The 17586-nt window shown below is 40.7% G+C and overlaps 1 protein-coding gene across 8 annotated transcripts in view; it reads left to right on the plus strand.

Moving 5' to 3' along the window:
- The window catches only part of DOCK7 (dedicator of cytokinesis 7), a 146366-nt gene that overhangs the window by 98533 nt on the left and 30247 nt on the right, over positions 1–17586 (plus strand). For 5 of the 8 annotated variants that reach the window (XM_048495887.1, XM_048495889.1, XM_048495888.1 and 2 more), the window contains 12 exons: positions 422–562; positions 731–844; positions 1381–1551; positions 2985–3124; positions 5103–5272; positions 6393–6547; positions 7002–7184; positions 8172–8307; positions 8491–8587; positions 14084–14180; positions 15088–15222; positions 17330–17482. In XM_048495887.1, the coding sequence (XP_048351844.1) occupies positions 422–562; positions 731–844; positions 1381–1551; positions 2985–3124; positions 5103–5272; positions 6393–6547; positions 7002–7184; positions 8172–8307; positions 8491–8587; positions 14084–14180; positions 15088–15222; positions 17330–17482 (1692 nt within the window). Of the gene's footprint in view, positions 1–421; positions 563–730; positions 845–1380; positions 1552–2984; positions 3125–5102; positions 5273–6392; positions 6548–7001; positions 7185–8171; positions 8308–8490; positions 8588–9303; positions 9322–14083; positions 14181–15087; positions 15223–17329; positions 17483–17586 lie in introns of all 8 variants that reach the window. The other 3 variants (XM_048495884.1, XM_048495886.1, XM_048495885.1) reach the window with 1 other exon arrangement.

A 17586-nucleotide genomic window follows, 5' to 3' on the forward strand; every position in this document is an offset into this window, starting at 1 on the left:
TGTTCCTGTAAGCATCCACATTGGCTGCACTGTTGTGGGTGTCATTGTTCAGCATTTCAGCACAGTGCAACAAATCAGGAATTGAATTTCTTGATTAGCTCATGATGCACAATACACTGTTTAGTTAGTGTGTGATTCCTGATTTGACTGGAAGGCAAAGTAGAAAGAAGTCCTATCACAAGGAGAAAAATAGCTCAAAAGAAGCAGTATAGTATGCTGTGAATAGGTGCAGAACCAAAGAAAAATCTCCCAAAAGGAGAGGTCAGAAGGCGTTTGCCCTGAAAATTCAGTGCATCTTTAGTGTGGATGAATCTATAGCTATTGTTATAACTGTGAACTCCGCATGCTGGAAGAGTATCAAATCATAAGACTGACCTTTTTCTTGCAAGTGACTGAAATTGGTAATATATGTTCCCTCCAGGTGAAAAGTATGGTGCATCATTTGTATTTTGCTGACAAACTCGATGCACCAAGGAAGAATCGTTTTCCAGAGCGCTTCATGGATGACATAGCTGCTCTGGTCAGCACAATTGCCAGTGATATAGTCTCCCGGTTTCAGAAGGTAATGGAAGCAATTCAGCTGTACTCCTGTCAAAATTTAATCCCTGATCCTGAAAGATGCTTGCAAAACACAGGACAAGTTGTCGGATCAGGGTCTTAGTATGAAACTGCAATGCTAGTCTATGTTGCAGCACTCCTTTATTTTCCTTTCCTTTGTTTTCCAATGCAGGATACAGAAATGATTGAAAGACTCAACACTAGCTTAGCGTTCTTTCTCAATGATCTGTTGTCTGTCATGGATAGAGGATTTGTCTTTTGCCTTATTAAGGCCTATTACAAGCAGGTACAGTGTACACATAAAAAGGATACGTATGGGGATGAACCATTTGATGCAGATGAAAGCGAACGGGAGGGTGAGGAGAGGGAGAACATTTATCCTTATAACAAAATTCATAAGAATAGTTGGCAGAGGATCAGGCCTGACTTGTAATATGGTAGGTTCTTGATCTGAGTCTGGTTCTATTCTTTGTTTTCAGGAGAGGCCCAGGGTCATTGCTGCTAAAAAGAATTTACCAATTGCTGTGAACAAACGAGTGGGAATAGTTATCACTTTGTATGAGCCTCCAAAGGCTGTTGTGGGGGTGGGGAGCTTTCCAACAAGAAAATAGCTCTGGAATTGTGTGTAAAAGGTTCAATTTATTTGCTAACTCACTTAGGAAATAGCAGGTTTATTGCTTGTTGTTATTTCCTGTAAATTTAATTCAAATGACTTTGGCCTGCCTGATTCTGCTGCCTACAAAACAAGAATGTGTTTAATTTGCATGATAATGTTTCATTGTGGTCTGCTGCTATTAACTTTGCTTGTTCTAAATTCACAAGGTGTCATCCAAGCTTTATTCCATACCAAACCCGAGCACTCTTGTGTCCTTGAGGCTAGACTTCCTTCGGATTGCCTGTAGCCATGAACACTATGTTACCCTGAATTTACCCTGCAGTCTGCTGACACCCCCTGCATCCCCATCACCTTCAGTATCTTCAGCAACATCTCAGGTAGGCAGCAAATCAAAGGGGGGATGGGGGATGTGAAATAAACATTGCTTGGTCTGTGTGGATGAAAATCCAGCAGACACTGGCATCTCATGTAGAATCAAGTTCTTGTCTTAGCACTGCTCTATTTGGCATATCAATTTCCATTGATACTTGCTGCTGAGGCAAACACATGTCCAAAAAAGCTTTAAATTATATGATTGCTGGAAGAGAGGAGCACAAAACCAACACCTTTTTGCACATGGCACCAGTATTCTTATTTCAGAAAATCATCCATGAGTAGGGGATGGCACATTTTTTTGAAAAATTAGTATTTTCTAGGTTCAGGTTTAATAGGCCAGACATTTTTGAAAATTCCCCAAAAATTGATTGCTAATGTCAGCTTTTGGGGGTTTTTTCCAAAATGTTTGGGTTTATTAACCCAAAACATTGCTGCTGTCTCTGAGTTCCGAGAGCCCAGAGTTCAGCTCTACGCCTGCTGGGAGGTAGCTGTATTGGTGTTGGGTCTGAAACAGCCTGAATAATTCCAATTTTTTCAGCATAATTATGGATCCCTTTAACCTGCTGTATTTTTTCAGATGAACCCAACCCCCAACCCCCCAATACCAATAACATTCACCGCCAGCCATGAGTACTAGAAAAGACTCAGTGTGAGGAGGAGTTCCTGAGATATCTGCAGCTGGAAGATGAGATGCATTAAGATAGCATACCTGTTACTTGAGAAAGACCCACTGTGACCTGTCCTAAGGGTACACAAATATAAAGCATATATTGGATGATCCTCATTAATATTCCACTGTCATTTAGAGATTCATTTATTCCTGAAAAGTTGTCAGGTTCATTATGAAATGTAAAGTGCAGTGGTTATTTCTACAACATTGCAATCACAAGACGATTTCAATACACCCTTTTGCGATAATAACAAGGCACCATATGATCTAAGCTTTTTATGGGGTTTTTTGTCCTTTGGGAAAGACTGTTTGTATGCCATAATAGCTGCATAGGGAGGGCTCTCTTTTTCTTTGACGTAGATAGTGTAATAATTCCAGAATGGTAGCTGTGTTAGTCTGTTGCAGAAAAAAATGAGCAGAAGTCCTGTTGAAAACATGAAATATCTAGTTGAATTAATCTAAAAATCAGAAAGAAAACTTTATAAGGATACAATTCTTCCTTTAGAAGTATCTGCCCTATAAAATTCAGTGCAGGAAATTTTAGCTTTAGCTTATACAGATATTAAAAGATATGAATACTGCTGTGACGATGCTGGAATTTTTCTGAGGACTTGCAGTCTTAATGGTTGTTTTTAAGTGCTTTGTACTTAGAGTTACTCCTACAGCCAATGGGTTAAAAAGCAAAAAACTCAATGCTTGTCATCTACAGAGAGTGTCTGTCTCTATCTACTGTAAATGTAAAGACAATATTTTCCTCTGTCACAGAGTTCTGGATTCTCAACGAATGTTCAAGATCAGAAGATTGCAAATATGTTTGAACTGTCTGTGCCTTTCCGCCAGCAGCACTACTTGGCGGGCCTGGTGCTTACTGAGCTGGCTGTCATTTTAGATCCTGATGCAGAAGGGTGAGTTTTTAAATTGTTTCTAGCAAGGTAAAATAATTCAAAGCAGATCTGATGTCTCAAAAACAGAATTCTGCCTGAAACAGGACTGAAATGAAATGTACTGTTAGAAGAGAAAGGAAACATGTTATTTTGCAAGACCCAATCTGTTGATCTTAGCAGAATTTTGTAGCTGTTAATTTGCTACACCCAGATCTCACCCATCAGGGTAACTTTTTTAAGTGCAACATTATGTAGACTGTCACTCAACGATACAGTCTTGCCGAGGTATAGATAGGGAAAATGGAGCCCGGGGCAAAATCTGAGTTTTGCGCCCCCCCCCCCCCATATGGGCGGCCACCCTCCCCCACCAAGACCAAACAACACTTTTTGCACCAGGTCATCTCAAAGTCACCATCACATTATAGAACATGCCCCAACACACAAATCTGAACACACCCAGGGCTCCCTAGTTTAAACAACATTGAAAGTGATGCTATTTTTGAAGGGGGGAATCCACCCTGAAACAGCATCAGATTCTTCTTTTAAATCCACCTTAGCCTAAAAGTTGCGCCCCCTGCTGGCCAACAACATAAAAACAGTAAAAATACAAAAAAAATCAGAAATGTGCCCAAATTTTTCTGTGCCCCCAATGGTGGGTGCCCGGGACATTTGTCCCCGGATGTTCCCATGGTATCTATGCCTCTGCAGTCATGTGCCTGACAGGGGAGGGAGAAAGAGATTTGGGAATTGGTATTTTATTGTGGTTTTAGCTGAATTAAAAAAAATTATTATTGTAAGCCATTTTGTACCGTGAAGAGAGTGGGGGATGCATGGATGAATATGTTAATTCAGGGGAGGTTTTCCTGTTATCTTCTGTAGAATGCTGTCTCATCCACTGTAATGACACTGGGTTGCAGACAGCGTGTGACTATCTTTGGTTAGTGAATGCAGCCTTATCATCTGCATGACCAATACTAAAACAACAACAACACCCCCAAATAAGTTCTTACCCTCAGATTGTTAGAGTAGAGTCTAAACCAGCAAAACAAGTACTTGTCTATTTGCATCTATGTACTTTAATTAGATTTATATTCTAGCATTCCCATCTAACAAGCAGTGAACCATCTCTCACTCTGCCCTGGCTTAAAACACATTCTTCTTCGCCAGGGAGCCACCATGTTGACGCTATGTGAAGAAAAATAACCGCTCAGCAATTTCTAGAACATAAACATCTGGATTATATCCCACATTGTAAAGCTGAATAGTATCATAATCATTCATATGTTGATCATCACACCTGAGGATGAAACGAATTGGCTTGTATTTTTGGTATATGATTGCATCCTCATGTGTCATATGGCATATCACAGCAGTTTTAAAGTTATGTCTTGAAGTAGTCTGCATTGATCCTATTAGTTCAGGATCTTTGCTTCTGATATTCCATAAGTAAGATGATCACAGGCTAGACTCCTTTGCAGTATAAGCTATCCCATTGTTCCTCACATGTGTCCACCAGAAACTCTCCATACAAGACAGTTGAAAGATATTTGTTCATAGATTTCATTGGGGTCAAGGGAAGTATCTGCAAACAGGTGAACTGTTACTGGGAAATTCACACCTCTGGGCACTGTGCATATTCTGTGGCCGTTGCTGAATGCCTGCTTAAGAGATGCAGGATTAATATGAGAAGTTTAGGGGTATGGAGAGAGCCTATTTTAAGTGGTTTGGCCAGGGTACCTATTGTTAACCCCATCTCTACTGGTCTGTGATTCATTTGTCACTTTATTATAAGTTAACTGGTAACAAAATGAGTATATTTTTAAAATGAACAAGAGACTGAACCATGTATTGCTCAGAAGGACTCTAAAAATCAGTCCTAAAGGAACACAACCTGAGGTTGTGTGCCTCTGTGTGTGTGTGTGTGTGTGTGTGTATTTACAAAGTCTTATTTGCTCTAAACCCATTAACTCATCTTCCCATCTCCACTCTGTTTTAACAGTTTGTTTGGATTGCACAAGAAAGTCATCAATATGGTACACAATTTACTATCCAGCCATGACTCCGACCCACGGTACTCTGACCCGCAGGTAAAGGCCAGGGTAGCTACACTATACCTGCCTCTGATTGGAGTGATAATGGAGAGTGTGCCCCAGCTGTATGATTTCACAGGTATTTAGTGTGCTTTCTTCTTCATTAAGAATCTAATGCGATTTGAGTTTTCTAGCTGTCTAATGATATGAGAAAACAAGATATAGTTCAACTGCTGAACCTAATCACATCTTTTCTTTAAGCTGTTCAAAGAAGAGACTTCTTGGGAGTTATATGTAAGCCTGTGTAAGCCCCTTGGAAATAGAATTAGGTAAATGAGTTCCAAAAAATCAATTGTAAATTTATTTCCCCTTCAGAAACTATTCTGAAAGTATTTGATGATAGGTAGTGGGTATGCCCGTGCCTGTGTTTTCACAGCAACAATACAGTCTACATTTAGATGTAATGGTTCTATATTTAGACTGAACAGATAGTCTCCAATCCTTGTGGTGAACATGTTTAAATGATGTTGTGCCATCTTGGACAGCGGGTGCAGTAATTTGAGGAGAAAGCCATGACTATAAACTTGCAGGTTTGCCAGTTTTGGTATGGTCCATCGCAGTGTAAAGGCAGACATTTACTTCTAGTTTAGCAGCAGTTACAGAAGAAGACAATTGAAGTACTAATCTAGTACTGGGAAGGGCTGTGGCTAAGTAGAAGAGCGCAGGCTTTGTGTAATGAAGATCCCAATCCTTAATCTCAAGTAGCAGGAATGGGAAAAATCTTTCTTACCTGTGAATGTAGAAGGGTAGTGTCACTCAGAACCTGAGCTGCATGCAAAAACTGTCTCACTTGGTAAAAGGCAGCCTTATTATACATTTTCATTAAGCCTGCACTGGACAAATGTGCTTCCATCAGTAAGTGCATAATCATGTATTTAAAAACTACTTGAGTTACTTGTATATAAACTGATCTTCAAAACATCTCAGTCCATGTTAGTTTAGTGATAGATTAACTCTCAAATCATGAGGTTATGGCACCAGTTACTAGACAGCATGCAGCAATCTAGGTACTGCTGTAGGTACTGATGCTTATTACATGGTCCAGTATTGCTGAACAGTAGCCTCAGTCGTAAGAAAGGAAGGGACAGCACAGCTTTACAAACATGGAGTTTATATGACAGCCTCTATTAAATAAAACTGGATTATGGGGAATAGTCTGTTGCAATGTATGTTACCAGGATTGACATATCTCTCTACAGAAAGTCACAATCAGCGTGGAAGGCCAAGCTGCACAACAGTGGAAGACTATGAAAGTGAGGGTGGAAGTATGATAAGTCAAACTGTTGCTATGGCTATTGCAGGAACTTCAGTCCCGCAACTTGCCCGGCCCAGCAGTTTTCTCCTTACTTCATCGGTAAGTAAGCTCTCCTCTTTGAGACCATCTGTGAATGAACAAATGCGCTTGCCTTGAAGTGATTCTTTCAGGGCTGCAAGAGTAGGTGGCCATCTCGATCATGAACAGATGCCACTATTTTTTCCAGCAAGCTTCTTGGAAGACAGAGAGTGGGTGGGTGGCTGGAGGTGACAAATAGACAGTGTGGGAACAAGATGACTGTATCTGTTCCTGGGAGATTGGGCTGCACTCTTATGCTGCACGTCAAAATTTAAAGTTCTCTCCCTATTCTGAAAAGAAAGGGTAAAAATGCCTGTACGTTTTAAATTACAGTTTCTGAGGACTAGTATCTGGTCTCTCTGACCAGGTGAAATCCTGCAGGGAACTAAAAATAGCTTTGTTTGATGCAGCCAGTCTTCCAGGACCAATTGGAAAATGTGGCATTGATATTAATCAGTTCTTCCTATATGTTTAGACCGGCAGGCAACATTCAACCTTTTCAGCCGAGTCCAGTCGGAACCTTTTGATTTGTCTCTTGTGGGTCTTGAAGAATGCTGATGAAAGTATTCTGCAGAAATGGTTCACAGATCTGTCTGTGTTGCAGCTCAACCGCTTGCTGGATTTGCTTTATCTCTGTATTTCCTGCTTTGAATACAAGGTAGAGTGATACTAATATAGTTCTAATCTGGGAATTTTCAGTGAAGTGTTCAGAAACATGTGTCACATGCTTAAATGAAAGTGGGACTTCTCATCCTGGTGCCACAATCTTCACACCCTTTATAGTTCTATGAAACTAAATTTCTCATCAGCCAGAGGTCAAACCCTTGGGAGCAGGTGTAGCATAATGTTTAACAGAATAAGCTGTGAGGAGGGGTGTTTCCCATTGTCTGTCCAGAGCTCCCCAGGGAGCCTTACGTAAGTCGGTCTTTCTCTGCAATACAGAGAAAAATATTATTGGCCTACTTTGCAGGGCTGTTGGAAGAATTGCAAGGGAGTTCATGAGAAGCAGAAAAATGTTGTATAAATGTGAAGATGGTGATGACAGTGGCAATGATAATAATCAGCTCACCTGGCTTTGCTAATATTTACTGATGTCTCATTAGCCTTATTGTTCGTAATGCCTGTTGTATGTTTTATCAGAGAAGGTACAATGTGAGGATAGGGAAGACACAGACCTAAGATACAAGTGTATTATAGCATGAAACAGGTTGAACTGCTTTGGCTTTTTCAAAAGAAATACACAATGTTCTGTTTTTGTGGATCTTGAGAATTTTGAGATAGAGATTCCGAGACTCTTGAGAAGTACAGTTGCCAGGACTCCTTATTTGGAGCCATGATAGTTAAACAGGTTTTCATTTGTAGAATGCACACGTCCCACATCCCTCCTGATCACTTTAATTTACACAGGAAGCATAGAGTGTGCTAAAATTGTGCCCTTTTCCTTATGCTTTGCTTTCTTCTCTCCAGAAAATTGGAAAGAGCTGTTTCTCTGCTTCCCACTTACAAGATTCTTTACAGATCAAAAAAAATCTTACTTGTATTTCCTTCGATATTTTTCTTTGCACTTTGTGGATCCTTATTTATTTAGATAGATATTTCAATTTCATGTTACTCTTTCCCCCCTTTTTTTGGTTGAAATGTTCAGGGCAAGAAAGTATTTGAAAGAATGAACAGTCTTACCTTTAAGAAGTCAAAAGATATGAGAGCCAAGCTTGAAGAAGCTATTCTAGGGAGTATTGGGGCAAGACAAGAAATGGTACGGCGAAGCAGAGGACAGCTGGGTAAGTTGACCATTGCCCGGAAGCATAACTGCTTGATGCTGACAGTCATTTCATGCTTCATCAGGGTGAAGATGACTGCAGATTTGGTGCTTCTTGTGTGCTGTAGAGAATCCTTGTTGAACCATCAAATGATGTTTTGGAGAAATTAATATTGAAAGCTTTCCTCCTCCTTTTGTTTGATAGAAAGAAGTCCTTCTGGGAGTGCATTTGGAAGTCAAGAGAACCTGAGATGGAGAAAGGATATGACTCACTGGCGACAGAACACAGAAAAACTTGACAAGTAAATTCTACTTCTTGCAAATATGTTAATAGTGGATTGACTAGGTGACTAATAAAAAGTTCAAAAATAATGCCAAACTGTGGTTTGGAGTGACATGACATAGCCTGATGATGCCATCCGAAGCAGAGTTACCAAGTTTTCTGAAGCCAATGGACTCAGAAGGATATAACTCTGTTTTGGATTGCACTGGCAGCATTGTATAGTCTACTTCTCCCCTATCCTACTGAGTACTCATGCTCCAATTCAGCTAGTTACTTGATGTTTAGCGCAAATCATACTCGCCTTTATGGTTTGTGCTGCCCTTCAAGTGTAGTTCCCAATTCTGATTTAAGGGCAGGAGCATACCACAGTTTGCCGGTTCAGGTGTAATGGCAATCTTTGGTTTGGTCTAAGTAGAAGGAACAAATTTAATTGGAGCGCACCAGTTTTTGCTCCAATTGAAGCTTAGTGTACAGAGATTTCAACTTAAACCAGACAAGGACGAAGCTCAGAAGAAAATGAATTTGAAAAGGTATCCGTCTCACACATACAGGTTGTGTTGTCAAACTGTGTAAGTGAAAACTGTGTAATAGTAAGACTGCTCTAGCATGCTTTAAACTACAGCTAAGATCTTTTACTTTCTTCATTAGAGCATTCTGGGGTGCTCAAAAGCTTGCTCTCTTTTCCTGCCCTAATCCATCATTTTGATTATTTTTCCACATGTGCTGTGTTTTTAGAAGCCACAAACCAGCCAGGTATTGTAGTATTGGTATACTGCTCTTTCTGCTTTGTTTTGTTTCTGGCATTTAGACTTCTGCATACTCTTGTCAACATAGTTCCGGCTTGTGATGCTTGGCAGCAGCTTTGTGTGTGTATGACTGAAATAGTCTCTTTGTTTTATAGTGCCTGCTAGTGCTGGAAATTGGGGAGTATGTTAATTAGGCATAGGAACTGTGGTTTTAGCTTTGCTTGGCATGCTTTCTGTCTTTGAAAAAAGCACTGCGTGCAGTTTGTGGCAAGCTGAGATGCCTTGCAGATATTCTTTGCAAAATGGCACATCTAAAATGCAACGGTGCATTTATCCTGTTTCAGGGTGTCCCCTGCTGATCTGTAGCGTCCTTCATGTCTGCAATACAGTTTGACTTTGGCAGTCACTTTATTCCCTGGTGATCTGGTGATGCCATTAATTGGGATCATTTAAATGTGTCTTTCATTTGGATCATGTAAGATGATGGAGGATTTGTTTTTTGTTTTTTTAAATTCCTGTAGCCAAAATGTGAGGTAGAGACTAGTGTCCGAAATGTCTTCAACAGTCTTCCTTCGCACTTGAGCATGAAGCTTTCTTATATTGTCTCAGCCACTTGTCTATCAAAGTCACCATTGTCTCCAAAGTCTCCAGGGGCTCCGACAGAAGTCTCACATCAGCCACTACCTGATCCTTGTAGCTGGAGATGCCAGGAATTGATCCTGAGACCTTCTGTATGTGAAGCAGATGCTCTCTCACTGAGCCAATATGCTTCCTCTGAAGAATTCTATTTTTAAAGCATATTCTAGTTTACAGTTTTATCCCTGTCTTCCTTTACTCATACACTTGGAACAGTGTACATTTTTTCTTCGCTTCCATTCTATCTTCACTGCAAGGCTTGTCTGAGAGAGAGTGACTGGCCAAGGGTCACCCAGAGTGTTTTGTGATGGAATGGGAATTTGAACCTGGTCCTATTCTAGCACTCTAACCAGTATTCTGTACTAGCTGTCTCAAGGGAAGAGGGAAGAATTAAATGCCTCCCTTCCGAAGCCTTTTCAACACCTGCAAACTCAAAGCAATTACTGTCTTCTAAATGTTTGAATTGCGTCTGAAACAGTGAAAACATATGGGCATTTTCTTAAAGGAAATGGTTCTCCACTGAGTTTGGGACCTCCTACCAGCTTTTATTTGTATCTGACCAGAGGATCTGCAGTGCCAAGAAAAGCAATATTGTGAAGTTTCATTATTTCCCTACAGCAGTTGATCCCAGCCCGATGTCTAGACTCTCTGGAGTAGTGCCAGAAACCTCCCCTGCATTCTCTCAGGCTTGGCACATAGATTCATCCTGTGCATGGATTCTTTCATCAAGCCTTCTCCATTCCTTTCTTCATTGCCTTGCAAGCTCTAATTCAGTCAGAGAGGTGTCTTTCCAGTGTCTGTAATGGGATATAATAGACATTGAAAAGATAGAGAGAATCAAGGGAGCCAAATCTGTGGAGAATCTCAGGGATAAAGAAAACCTTCGTGATCAGCTGCTGCTGATGTTGTCAGTTTCCCTGTGAAGAGAAGAGACAACTAAGATGGGCTGTCATAAAGACACCTAAAAGCATGAATAGCTTGTGATTACTTTGCACAAAGTTAGAGTTATAGAGTGCTCAGTGAAATTAATAGATTACATGTAGGATTCTATCTGTTCTGCCTTAGAAACTGCAGTGGGTGTCGCTTTCTTAACAATCTGGGAAGTGAGAAGATTTTTTGTTACAGCAGTGCCATTTATTACATTGAAGGCATTCATGGTAGGCTTTCATGTTGAAGGCTTTCATGGTAGAATTAACTGGCTGTTGTGGGTTTTCCGGGCTGCCATAAATGCAGGCAAAATGTTAGGAGCAAAAACTACCAGACCATGGCCACATCGTCCGGAAAACCCACAATAGCCATTTATTACACTTTTAAAATCACCATTCCGTAAACTCCATGCAATAACCTTCCAACAACTTTAGTCTCACTTCTCTGAAGGAAAACCTGATACTGGAAAGGGTGTCTTTATTGAGCCTTCTATCATTTAGAGAAATAAAAGGATAACGTTAAAATGAAAGAATTGCCACCCAAATTTTTCCCATATCCATTCATATGTATGGATGGATATATGAATATGTGCCTATGTATGAATATTTGTTTAAAAGAGACTGACTGTGCAGTCAAAGAGTGGGGGGTGGGGACTGAAGCCATATTGGAAATGGTGAAAGAGTTGTGCCGGCGCCCATGCTACCAGCACTGTGCAAAGTGGCCTTTGCTGCAACAGCCTCTGCTGGTAAGAGGGAGGCACTCCTGGGAGCTTTTGACCCTGGAATGGCCCCTATGCTGGCAGCCAACTTAAGCCACCAAAAAGTGTTGCATAGGTCAGTTTTCTCAATGGGATTTTTCAGGCAGCCAGGGTTTTTTATTTCCCCCCATTCCTTTGCTGCCTGAAGCCCCTTTGGAGGTAGCAACTGGTGCATTGCTGCCTGCCATCCCTACAGGGACGTAGATAAGGGGGTTCTTGGGTTCAACCCCCTCATTGCATGTCCTGAAACAAACTTCACCAAACCCGGGTGGTATCATCAGGAGAGTCTGCTAAAGATACCCCTGACAGCAGGCACCCCCCAAATTCCCCCAGATTCTCTTTTTAAATCCACCCCCTTCAGCATGGACTTAAAGTGAGAATCTGAGGTCCCCAGTTCAAACATTGAAAGTGATGCTGTTTCAGGGTGGGGGAGAATCCACCTCAAAACACCATCACTTTCAATGTTATTTTTACTGGGGACCGCAGATTCTCCCTTTAAAATGGATTTAAAAGGAGAATCTGGGCTCCCTAATTTAAACACCATTGAAAGTGATGCTGTTTGGGGGTGGATTCCAGTGTCACAGCAGCCGCCCATAGTGGGGAGGGGATGCGCAAACCTCAGATTTTGCACTGGGCTCCATTTTCCCTAGCTACCCCTCTGCCTGGAGGGGAGAGAGAAGGGACTGCCGGCTGCCAGCTGGGGAGCCCAGCCGGGGGGGGGGGGCAGGTCACAGGAGTCTGCCATCCCTTGCCTCTGAGAGCTGCTTTTTATAAGCACTAAGGCCATGGGCGTGGCTTGGGGAGGCGTGGCCACACCCACAGAGGTGGGTAGGGGCATAGCCTTGCCCCTGAACCCCCCCATAAAAAATCTATATCTACGTCACTGCATCCCTGTCTGCCTTTCTACCAACAGCCCCCTTTGAATGGGGCTGTTTATGTTATCTTGAATTTTAATCCAGAGGATTGGGGACCAGATAAGGTTTATAACATACAATTCTGAACTGGAAAAGCATATTTGCAATTGGAACTCTGAGAAGTATGAGTCATCCAGAGTTCCTCTGCAGGAGCCAACTTTTGGATGTATGTATTTCTGCAAGCTTACCTTTAAAAATATGATTTTTTTTCATGTTAAAAAGAAATCTCAGTTGTACAAAGGGCTGAAAACAAGGCATTTTGTGTTCTTTGTGTAACACATTTTTAACAGACAATAATTGCAGTAATTGGGTGTATCATACCCCTATTCTGCCACTCCACTAAGTAACATTTATTAATGTAGTCACTAAAATATTTCTATCCCACCTTTGGGGGGAGAGTCAAATTGGAAGCCTTCATCCAGTCTAAGAAGTCTACCTCCAACTTAAGTGGCTGTTCCATTGGTTGGATCTGCCCCAGTATAGAAATCTGTAATAATGTAGGGACATGAGAGATTACTTGGGGAGTAATTCAGAAAGGAAATTATCAGGGCCAAGCCAACTTTTTAAGTGATGTTCATCTGTTATTTTTTGAAATTAATGTTGATGGCAAATTGTTTGAATTGTTTAATACCATGCATTCCTAATAAAATGGCTGTGTTTCTACAAATGCTTTTTTCTAGTTTGAATTGATTCGAACAGTAGCATGTGTTGATACACTTTATAAAGATTGCTGTCAGCTTTCAGTTTTTGAAAATGTGTAAATAACTGTCTTTGGGAAGTATATAAAGTATAGGTGGAGCATGGTCAAACATCATTGGGATATCTTTTTTCCTGAGAGATAACATTTCCATTGGTGTCATCCCTGTGAGGTTGGTGAATTTCTGAAATTTATTGACATAGCACCACCCTGTGTTCAGATTGTGAAGCACAGTACTGGGAGGCTTATCCTCATTGACATCGATATGGATAGAATGGAAGCTTTTTTCATTGGAATGCATGTTTCATTTCTTAAACTGTGTTTCTCAGGCATACATAGAGGATTGTCATAAAATTACAAAAGAGAGGAGAGATACAAATCACAAGTGCTGTCACCCAAGAGTTCCTTTAATCATATGTAGGGGTGTGGGCATGCTCAGTCGGAAGTTTGACATTGTTCTTGAAATAGTACATTCCCATTCCACATCACCAGACTGCTTTTCAGGATCACCTTAGATTTCAAAAGTAGTTTACCCTGTGGATATAGAGAGGCTACTTTTGAGAAATGTCTCCATGTAAATGTGCATAACTAGTTGTGAGCTCTTTTGTGTGGGGGTTTATTGCCTAAAACAGTGTGGATATTTACCATTCTCCCTACTTTTAGTATATGTATGGAAAAGATATTCTTGTGATGTTACCCATGACCAAAACATGCTGTTACTAATTGAATGTTCACCTGATGAAAAATCTTCATATTAGAGTATAGACTCTCTCTCTCTCTTTTTTTGTTTTATTATTGAAAGGAAATCTTTTTTTCCCATTCACTTTGCTTTTACCAGATCAAGAGCAGAGATAGAGCATGAGGCACTTATTGATGGCAACTTGGCAACTGAAGCAAATCTAATCATTTTGGATACTTTAGAGATAATCGTCCAGGTGAGGAAGAAAAGAGTGCTTTAAAGGGTGCAATTTCCTTAAGATTGCACTGCTTATAATTTTTAATTTTCTCTATAAAATATACACATCTAGCACCTCGTTCTTACCCATTAGCTTTTTAATTTTTAACCCCTTGGAGATCTAAATGCACCTGTGTCTTGAAGAACGGCTGCAATCCTCTCTGAACTTATGGATAGCATGGGGTTATAACCCTAATAAATAAATAAGTGATCAAATGTTTGATCCAATCATATTTTAATGCCACAAGCTTCAGTCTACTCTCAAAATTCTTCCACAGTAACTAGCACTTGAGAGAAGGCTCTTGGTTAGTGAGATTATTCTATGCAAATCCATTTTGGGACAAGGTTTCACTTGCACCATTTCAGAATTAGCATCCCATTGCTGCTTCCATCGAGGCACGCGGGAGATGAAGGCATGTGCCTGGTAAGGAGTTTTCAAACATTGTGCTTGCCTTATCAAGTATTGCCATGTCAAAGGCTTTTTGGAGGTATTGAGGAGCCACAGTAACCAGCTCTCTTTGGTCATATGGGGAAAAAAGAGGTAACAAAGTTTCTTTCTCACTATCTGCCTATTATGCCACCTGTATAGTGGTTAGGATATGAGGGGATGCCATACTTCTTACTCCTATCATGCCCTCCATTGTATCATCTTTCAGCTTCCCTTTTCTTCCACTCATGGGCTTAGAAAGTTGCCTGACACAAAGCACAGAGACACTACCGCTTTTTCCTGTCACTCCAGCTATAGAAGGTTCCATAATCAAACGATCTGGATATATCCTTTAAGGCCTACTGTCCCTTGCTAACCAAACCCTCTTGGAAGCCACTTCTGCTCTTGACAGTCCAATGGTAACCTTCTTTCTCTTTTTTCCTATTGTCTTTGGTTGCAGACAGTCTCGGTGACTGAATCCAAGGAAAGTATTCTTGGTGGGGTACTGAAGGCTCTGTTGCATAGCATGGCCTGTAATCAGAGTGCACTTTACCTGCAACACTGCTTTGCCACTCAGCGGGCTTTGGTCTCAAAGGTGAGTGCTCCTGGTGGTGTGTCAGGTATGTGTTTGGGGTGGGGGGAATAAAAAGACATACAGTGCAGACCAAAGCATAATTATACCCTTTGACATCCATTGGAATCAGTGACTTTAGAAGGGTGTAACTGTGCTTAGGATTGTACTGATTGTGTCATTTGATCTTTGAGTATCAGCAATGCAAGCAGTACATTTTGGCTAAAACTAAACCTTAACCTGTCTAGATTAACCCCTTAATTCTTTCAGATAGCTACTACTCAGGTTTGGGTGGATGCAGTTGAGAATAAAATACAACTTCTTGCCTTTTCCCTAGTGCTTTCTGCACAACACAAATAAAACATCTTGAGGACATTAAAAGAAGCATTTTGAGGAGGAACTCCATAGTTTTCTTCCCAAGACATCTTCAGGACATTTTATTTCAGCTCAACCCATTGTATTTTGAAAATGTCAAACTAGTGATCTTTTCCCCCAAGGTGGGGTCAAGACATTTCCTACTTGTTGTGTGGAGAGCAGGAAACGTTTTATCTCTCTCACCCAATCTGCAAGGTTCCACTTTCATTTTCTCCTGCCAACCGTTTTCTGATGCTTGAATCCTCCTCACTGCCTGCTATTTGGTGAAGTTTCCCTTGGATGTTTGCTCTGCTGGCATCATGAGTACTCAGTGAATAAATGGACTCAGCTTCTCCTGCCCACTATGACAACATATCATTTCCTCATTTTTTAAAAAATGTTCGGGGAGGCAGCTTTGAAGCTACTAAGACTCAATATGAGAATCCATGCCAATTCTCAAATCAAGCCCCCATAGCTTCGAAGCTACCTCCCTGAAAAATTCAAAAAATGGGGAAATTACATGCTGCCATGATTGGCAGGAGAAGCTGAATCCATTCATGTACTTTATTCACTGAAAAGATACCCACCTGCAATATCAGCAGAGCAAATGTCCCAGCGGAACTTAACCAAATGGTGGGCGGCACGGTGTGTTCAAGTGGCTCCCCCTCAACTGAATGTTGAGTTTGCATGCCACATTCCCTTTTAGCTGCAGTGGTGTAAGAAGTGAGCATCATCATCCTTTCAGTGCAGGGAAACTGTGTCTCCTCACATCCTGCATTTGTCCATGCTATCTGGACAAAAAATGAAGAGGCACTTTTTCCCATGACACCTTAAAATGGTTGTGTAGAAAGGACCCCTCTTAGCAATGTGCCATCTCATGTTCCCAGGGGCTAAACAAATACTTAACACATCTGGAATACAAGTCTTCAAAAGACTATCCAGTGGTAGGAAATCATAGCCAAAACTTTGTGCCCTCAAAATTTGGCTACTTTGGAACTCACCAAATTTTGTACAGTGTTTACCCTGGTCTATTTTAATTGCTGTCCTCTGGAAGGGAGATATTTTGTGTATCCCCCTCTGTTCTATGTCTATGTTCATACCAATTGGAATGTAGACAAAACAGTGGAACTTGTCCATTTTATAAGGATACTGTCCATTTTATAAGGATGTCCATTCCATGTATCTCACTCCTACTCTACCTATTCCCAGGAAGATCTGAAAAATCAGGAAGATCTGAAAAATTCTACACATATCTCCTCCTTCCAGACCACTCCAATGAGACCATTTCTAAAGTAGCCAAATTCTGTGTTAAGACTCTGTCCATAAAAAAGCAGTTCTAAACTTTTGAATATCTTTTACGTATACTTCATTGCTGCACAATAAGGCTATTAGTCTTAATTTCTGTATATAAATTGTACATTTGTGTGTGAACTGTGCTGTTAAATTGTTGACTGAGCTCTTGATCGTAATAAATGTTGATTATGAAGAACATCAGCAGTGTGTATCATATGAATAAAATGCTGTTTGATTTTATTTAAAATTTAATTTCAGTTTTAACCCATCTTACTTTGTGAATTGAAAAGAGGTGTACTTCCCTAATGGCTGCTGACAAACAGCAGCTGGGGTTTTAATTTACTGTAGGGAAAGCATTGGCGGACTAAGGGCAGGTGAAAGTAGTAGTAATTGTAGTGTAAATAATGTAATTTCCATTTGGCATTGGCATGCTCTTTTAGACCCATCTATCTCTGTTTAAGTATGTCTTGTTCTGCCAATACAGTTCCCAGAACTGCTGTTTGAGGAAGAAACCGAGCAATGTGCTGATTTATGCCTACGACTCCTTCGCCATTGTAGCAGTAGTATTAGCACCATACGCTCACACGCCAGTGCCTCTCTGTACCTCCTTATGAGGCAAAACTTTGAGATTGGGAATGTAAGTATATCACTACTGGTACATATCCAAACAGTCAAGTGCTGAATCTTGGAAGGAGGGATGTATTTTAAATTGAGTTAGCTATACAATGGCCAAAGACTTTT

This window comes from Sphaerodactylus townsendi, linkage group LG05, assembly GCF_021028975.2.
Source record: "Sphaerodactylus townsendi isolate TG3544 linkage group LG05, MPM_Stown_v2.3, whole genome shotgun sequence".
Lineage (NCBI taxonomy): Eukaryota > Metazoa > Chordata > Lepidosauria > Squamata > Sphaerodactylidae > Sphaerodactylus > Sphaerodactylus townsendi.